General features: G+C 45.9%; 1 protein-coding gene across 1 annotated transcript; it reads left to right on the forward strand.

The window, feature by feature from the left end:
- The first annotated feature begins 50 nt into the window (after positions 1-50).
- On the forward strand, positions 51-7,552 carry MED19 (mediator complex subunit 19). The gene is made up of 5 exons (XM_036076546.2): positions 51-321; positions 4,897-5,153; positions 5,320-5,416; positions 5,736-5,830; positions 6,035-7,552. Exons 1-5 carry the CDS (start codon positions 54-56, stop codon positions 6,101-6,103), a joined length of 786 nt encoding a protein of 261 aa, XP_035932439.2. The 5' UTR covers positions 51-53; the 3' UTR covers positions 6,104-7,552.
- Positions 7,553-7,602: the final 50 nt, after the last annotated feature.

Below are 7,602 nucleotides of genomic sequence, written 5' to 3' on the forward strand. Positions count from 1 at the left end.
ATGATAAGCGGCTCCTAGAGGAAGAGGGCGGGACATCGTGAAGGGATTGTCCAATGAAAACGACCGACGCCAGACACCGGGACCGCGCCGGGGCGGAGAAGACGATGGAGAATTTCTCGGCACTGTTCGGAGCTCAGGCTGACCCACCACCACCCCCAACCGCACTCGGCTTCGGACCAGGAAAGCCTCCACCTCCGCCTCCTCCTCCTCCGGGCGGGGGCCCCGGCACGGCCCCGCCGCCCACTGCGGCCACGGCCCCTCCCGGCGCCGACAAGTCGGCGGCTGGTTGTGGTCCCTTCTATCTTATGCGGGAACTTCCAGGTGAGTACTAGGCCTGGCCGAAGGTAGCCAATCAGATCATAGCGAGGAGGTGATGGGCGTGGCTCTCAGCCCGCCGGGGTAGGTGTGAGGTAGCCTAGGCAACGCGTGTCGGGACCTTGGAGCTCAAAGTCGGAAGGGGTCTGAGGATTCACGACCAAAGGGATGACATGAACTTTTGGCCTGGATTGGGAAGGGGGAAAGAATGCATTTCCGTGACCATGTTTCACACCATATTTGGCTCTGTCCCTGATACTGGTTTATGGTTCCCTAGAAATTATCCAGAGCTTGAGTTTGGAACTCGAGAGGCCTGATTTAACATCCCTGCAGACCTAAGGTTTTCCAAATCTGTCACAAACATGCTGTTGGTTAGAGGCATGTTGCCCTCCTTCTAAGGGCCTCTGCGTGTCTTCAACAGTCGGAAGGAGGGATTAGAATCGAACCAAAAATTTGTTTTGTTGAGCACCTACTATGTACCAAGCACTGTTCTAAATGCTTAAGATACAGCTGTGAGTAGGACTGACAAGATCTTTGCCTGGTTTGGAGATTACATTTCAGGAGAGGCGGCACAGAGTAGTACACGAGATAACATCAGATAGCGGTTAGTGCTACAAGGAGAAAATGTGATAAAGAATTGAGGCAGAACTGCTTTAGCTAGAGTGATCAAAGAAGCCATCTCTGAGTAGATAATATTTGAGCGTAAATGTAAAGAGCCAGTCATGTGTGAATGGGAGAGATAAGATGCAAGAAATGAGGTCAGAAGCCGTGGTGTGAGGGAAAAGCTTGGAATATCTGAGGGTCAGAAGACCAGTTGGACTCCAGTGACGTTTCAAGGGAAAGAGTGATAGGAGATGAAGGGGGGAGGAGTAGGTAGAGGCCTTTGTAAAGTATTTAGATTTTAAGTTCAGGGGGAACCATTTTATTTATTTGTTTTTAGTAATCTCTGTACCGAAAGTGAGGCTCAAACGCACCACCCGAGATCAAGAGTCGCATTCTCTACTGACTGAGCCAGCCAGGCACCCCTCAGGGGGAGCCGTTTTAACACGGGAAAGTGACATGATCTGATTTACTTATTTTTAATTATCCAAACAGCTACATTAAGAATGGAAAGTGAGGAAATCAGTCAGAAGTTACTGCTTAGTGGTCCAGGAAAGAGATGGTGGTTTAGACTAGGCAGTAGCAGTGGAGGAGAGAAGTGAACTGATGCAGGATAAACGTTAGGGATAGAGCTCATGGGAACGAAGGATTGAATCTAGAAGTAGAGAGGAACTGAAAATACTTGTAAATTCTTGGATTGAATAGCTGGGTGGATGGTAGTGCTGAGACCAAGAAGGAACAAGTTTGAGGAGGTGGAAGTCAAGAGTCATTTTGGACATGTTAATTCTCCAGATGGCCTTTCAGTTCCTCCCAAGTGCTACTGCTACATCAGGAATTGAGGGAGATGATAATGCATATTGGTACAGTGCTTTGAAGTTCACAGTGCAGTTATATATGTAATAGAATTTGGTACTGAGAATAGCCCCTTGAGGTAGGCCTGTTATAGTTGAATAAAACTGAAGCATAGAAAGGTTGACTTTCCTTTGGTCAGTTAGTGGTTGATGTCTCCCAGCAGTTTCTCCAACCTTACCTATTCTGATTGTGCCTATTTTTATCAAGCAGTTGACAGATACTGAGTATCTGTTTTGGGCAAATGCTGGTTTATGTAGGAAGGGCAGCATGTGGTGAGAAGGGGAGAGAATATGTCTAGTCCTTGCTTTTTTTTTTTTTTTTTAAGATTTTATTTGTTTATTTGACAGAGATACAGCGAGAGAGGGAACAGAAGCAGGGGGAGTGGGAGGGAGAAGCAGAAGCAGGCTTCCCGCGGAGCAGGGAGCCCGATGCGGGGCTCAACCCCAGGACCCTGGGATCATGACCTGAGCCGAAGGCAGACTCTTAACAACTGAGCCATCCAGGTGCCCCTAGTCCTTGCTTTTAAGGAGTTTATTTTACTTAGGGATATAAAGTATGTGGTTTAAGGATAGTGACTGTATTTCTTGTAAAGGCTAATCTCATTACTTCGTGGTCATGCCTCATATACAGCTATTAAGAACTACATGATGGGGGCCCCTGGCTGGCTCAGTAGGTAGAGCATGCGACTCTTGATCTTGGGGTTGTGAGTTCCAGCCCTGCATTGGGGATAGATGTTTACTCTTAAAAAAAAAACAACAAAAAACTACATGCTGGTTTTCAAAATGTGTTCCTTGTTATCCAAAATGACAGAAAGGGGGCACCTGGGTGGCTCAGTCATTAAGCGTCTGCCTTCAGCTCAGGTCATGATCCCAGGGTCCTGGGATCGAGCCCCGCATCGGGCTCCCTGCTCGGCGGGAAGCCTGCTTCTCTCTCTCCCACTTACCCTGCTTGTGTTCTCTCTCTGGCTGTCTCTCTCTGTCAAATAAATAAATAAAATATTTAAAAAAAACAAAAAACAAAATGACAGAGTTGTCACTTGAGTCAGACATTGAAAATTTCATATTGGTGAAGAAAATTTGGAAGAATTATCTTATAATTACATCAGTTTTCCTAAAACAAACTTCCTAAAAGGAAATGAGATGAGAAGTGTGTTTCTTTTTTTTCTATTTTTTTTTTTTTTTAAAGATTTTATTTATTTATTTGAGAGAGAGAGAAAGCATGAGAGGGGAGAGGGTCAGAGGGAGAAGCAGACTCCCTGCCAAGCAGGGAGCCCAATGCGGGACTCGATCCCGGGACTCCAGGATCACGACCCAAGCCGAAGGCAGTTGCTTAACCACTGAGCCACCCAGGCGCCCGAGAAGTGTGTTTCTTAGGAGATGACGGAGACTCATTTGGATGGATTAGAAATGTGGCATAGGCGAGTAGTAGTTGATCAGGCCCCAAAACTAAGTTACAGAAGATGTGTTTTACCGTGAGTGCCAAAGGAATTTGAGCTTTTTCCTGAGGATAATAGGAAACCATTGAGATTCACGGACCGAGGAGTATTGCTTCTAAAAATATCCAGAGAATATGGGTGCCATGTATTGAAATAGAGAAGCCCTGAGTGAGGTGGGGAAGATTTGGGAGTTTAAAAAAAAATGAATCTTCATGGAATTGACTAAGAGGAAGTTGGAAGTGTAAGACTAGTTTTTAGGAGGGGAGTTTTTAGGAGGCTGGGGAGAGAGGTTTAGAAATCATCTTCATGGAACTGATAGTCAAAACAGGAAGTTGGATGGACTCATAAAGTGTTTAGGAAAAGCAGGAGTGCCTTCTCACGCTTGAGATGAGGCCCCTGGAAGAGGAGAGCTGACAGGTGGGAAACAGCAGGATGCTAGCCTGGCCGGAGGCAGCGCCTCGTTCTGAGGAGCAGTACTCTGGCGCTGAGTGTTCCGCCGTTAACAGTAGACCATGTTTCTGAAACGTTTGGCACGAGAAGGGGAAACGGGAAGGATAGGGTCAGGCCTTGGGGTAGGGAGGGAAAATACCTTGCTCACTTAACTTAAAGTTACTGAGCACCGAAGGTGTGTACTGCGTTTGGCACCCGTGATACATGTACGAACAAGTAGGACACTGTCTCGGCCCCCAGGGGCCTCAGATCAGAACCTGGGTTTTTCCAAGTGAATGGTTATGAACAAGCCACTTTCGTCATCATTTGCATGCTTCGTGTTCCTCGTAACTGTGGATGAAATTGTAGGCTGGCCAGCTCCACCCTTTGCCACTAGGTCCTTATGAGATTACTAACAAGCTTCCATTTTTTGAAGAAAGTCAGCCATGCGATATTTATACTGATAGTGCCTTGCATCTAGAGAATATACTTCTCAATGTTTTCATTTGCACCTTGAAAAAAAATTAAGTGTGCTTAAGATAGCTGTTACCCCACTGCAGAGATAAGAGGAAACTGAGGCATAGAGCACGGCTAGGATTAGACTTCTAGTTGTCCAGATGCTAAGGGAACATTTCTTTCTTTGAGGCAGAGTATTATACTTGGCATTATGAGTAATGGAGATGGCGGTAACAAGTTATGTCAGCAGTAGCTAAAAAATCCTGTTTTCTATGTAAAGGTAATTAATGTTTCTTGCTAGTAAAAAAAAAAAAAAAAAAAGGAAAAAAACGTCCTTGACCAGACACTCAAGCCATTGGGTCATATTTGGCTCTCACCTTGCTGGTGGCCGAGCTCTGAGGTAATATCCTGCTGTGTCAGAGAGTGTAATTTCTCACCAGTATATTATATGAGAAGCACTCGAACAGTGTTTAGCACAGAGTAAGCATCATGTAAGTGTGGTGAGTCCAAGTTGGGGAGAGTGTCTCTTGCTTTGGGGTAGAGTAGTTTCCATCTGTGCCCTCATTGGATGTTTGTGGATTTTTCTCCTCGTTCCAACTTAACCATTCTATGGTATATATTTTTAGTGTTTATTATATGTTGTTATTTAGTTTTGCTGTTCTTACTTAAGAAAATAAATTCAGATCTTTCTAATTGTCACTTAAAAGATTCCTTTTTTAGGCTAAAATACAGTCCTTCACTTTCCCTCTGGGTGACTAAAAAAAAATACTCTTGGGACTAATATTTTTTTGTTCTTCTGTGTCCTCTAGGTAGCACCGAGCTGACAGGCAGCACCAATCTGATCACACACTACAACCTAGAACATTCCTATAATAAATTCTGTGGGAAGAAGGTGAAGGAGAAGCTAAGTAATTTCCTGCCTGACCTGCCAGGGATGATTGATCTGCCTGGTTCCCATGATAACAGCAGCCTCCGCTCTCTCATTGAGAAACCCCCTATTCTTGGTGGCTCTTTTAATCCTATCACAGGGACCATGCTGGCTGGCTTCCGCCTCCACACTGGCCCGGTGAGTCCCCTCTTGGGGAGGAAGAAGGCAAACGGGGAGGCCTGAAAGGCGTGGAGGTGGTTTTTCTGTCCAAGCCTGTTCCTTCATAACTTACTGAGCAGAACAGATGATGGGAGCAGGGCATTTCCTCCCTCCACTCACCTGGACCTTCCTTTGGTTCCTTCAGTTACCGGAGCAGTGTCGTCTGATGCATATTCAGCCTCCCAAGAAGAAGAATAAGCACAAGCACAAACAGAGCCGTACCCAGGATCCTGTCCCCCCAGGTAAGAAACAGTTCGGTTCAAAGCCAGAAAACCTGGATCTGGTTGGACTGTCCCCAGTTAAAAACTCAGGTTCCTTACAGAGCCCTAGACTCCCAAATTCTCTTGAAACTGGTATAAAGGTAATTAGTGTTTCCTGCAAGTAGGTCTCCTAGGCAAGTAGAAAGCTGGAATGGTGCTTTAGCAGTGCCTCCCTATCCTTTCTGGCCTTTAGAAGAGCAATTGCCCTTGACTAGGTTTTCCTGTGGTCTTCAGATCCTAGCAGTAGGGACTTTTGAGCTCTACAGTAGGGAATTTTGATAGCGCATACTGTTTCCTACAGAAACACCATCTGATTCTGATCACAAGAAGAAGAAAAAGAAAAAAGAGGAGGATCCTGAACGGAAAAGGAAGAAGAAAGAGAAGAAGAAAAAGAAGGTAGGGTAGGGACCTGCTGCTGCAGCCCACCGAGTCTCCCTGTCTCCCCGTCCTTGATGGTCCTTTGCCTCAGGTGGGACCCACGACTGAAAATCCAGGGCATGTTGCAGTTTTTCCCTGTACAGCCCTGACCAAGGCCACAGCCACGGCCGCCACGGCCACGGCTACATCGTTCTCTTACCCCTCCTTCCTTGTCTTCCCCAGAACCGACACAGTCCAGACCACCCAGGCGTGGGCAGCTCTCAGGCCAGCAGCAGCAGCAGCCTCCGCTAGCCGGGCTCTGCCGGGATGGCTTTCCCTGCTGCACGGAGCCTGCTGACAAAAGCCGCCTTCCAGCTTGGACACTGCCGTGGGAGCATCCCCTGCAACCGGGTCAGGAGCCAGCTCTGACTGCGCTGGGCTAAGATCAGTGCATTAGAGGAGAGAAGGGCCATGCTTTTGTAAGGCTCAGCCCAGTTGGCTTTCTCACGGACATCTCTTCCTCTCCCAGGAAGGTTTCTTTTCATCTCTTTTGTGCAGTTGGTCTGATTTAGGACATTGTCTGATCTGTTAGGGATTTTCTTTAAAAAAAAAAAAAAAAAAAAATTTGCATTTATCAAACTGGCTGAACTGTGGCTGCCTGTTAAAGAGGTAAGTGCCTTTCCATGTGAGAGTCAGGGTTTAAGCCAGGGCGTTCAAAGATCTGAGGGGACTTTGGGTCTTACCATTACATTATTAGTAGGCAGGGAGATGACCAAGTGAGACTGGGAACAGGGTGCGCAAGTGAGGCAGAGCTCGCTAATACATGTCCACAGCAGACACTTAACACTCTGCCCATCACGCTGAGAACCAAGCACCTGGATGAGGCTCCACAGGAGGAGCTGATCCAGTTAAGGCTCATCTGTCTTCTAGGTCAGTTTTGTGTTAAAACAGAACAGCCAACTGAAAAAGCACCCACAATCACCAGTGTATTTCAACAAGGTTGATTCCTGGTGAAGCCTGTGATTTTTTTTTTTTTAAATCTCTGGCAAGCAAAGGTAAATGCTTCTCTTGTCTTTATAGGAATCTTTGCCCTGCCTCATTCCTTAAAGACAATGAAACTATTTGGGCTGATGCGAAAACATTTCTAAGCTAAGATAGCCACAGAAAGGCACCCTGAACTAGCAGAACGTGAAAGAAATTCCTTCAGTCTTTATAGCAGGCCAGGTAACTGGAAATGTCCATGAGAAAACCCAAGCTATTGTAATCTGACTTTAAATAAATTTGACACAGAACAGTTAAAATCTGTTGCTATGAGCCAAGATTGTTACTAGATCAGTAGGTGGAAAACCATTCATTGAGCCACAGTTTTAATCTAGGATTTCAGAGCAAGAGTGTATACACCTAAGCCATGGACAGCGAAAATAATGGGTTCTGGCCAGTTTCCAGAGATTTAGTGTCTGAGGCGGCCTATTTAAAATTAGGGCATAGCCTTTTTGCTTTGGACAAACAGAAGAGACACCGTGAGCGATCATACTGAAGTGCCAGCCATATCCAGGCAAACAGCCTCTAACAGGCTTTCATCCCTCAATCATCCACTGTCTCACCTCTGGCTACATCCAAAGATTTTTAGTTTCCAGAGACAAAATTCTGTATTAAAGAACTGTGGCAGTTCTCTAAGCCTTAAAACAACAAGGAGCTTAGGTGGTCACAGAGGGTTCCTCCTAGGAATTTTTGAATTAAATCACCAAAATAAAAACAGGACCTGTTGTTTTAAGTGGTTATTCCCACTACAGTGCTGCCTAAGGGTGGGC

Source organism: Halichoerus grypus, chromosome 11 (genome assembly GCF_964656455.1).
Source record: "Halichoerus grypus chromosome 11, mHalGry1.hap1.1, whole genome shotgun sequence".
NCBI lineage: Eukaryota > Metazoa > Chordata > Mammalia > Carnivora > Phocidae > Halichoerus > Halichoerus grypus.

Coding starts and splice junctions, on each gene's coding strand:
- MED19 (XM_036076546.2), top strand. CDS start 54: ATGAAAACGACCGACGCCAGACACCGGGACCGCGCCGGGGCGGAGAAG. Junction 5,154..5,319: donor TCCGCCTCCACACTGGCCCG/GTGAGTCCCCTC, acceptor TGGTTCCTTCAG/TTACCGGAGCAGTGTCGTCT. Junction 5,831..6,034: donor AAGAGAAGAAGAAAAAGAAG/GTAGGGTAGGGA, acceptor TGTCTTCCCCAG/AACCGACACAGTCCAGACCA.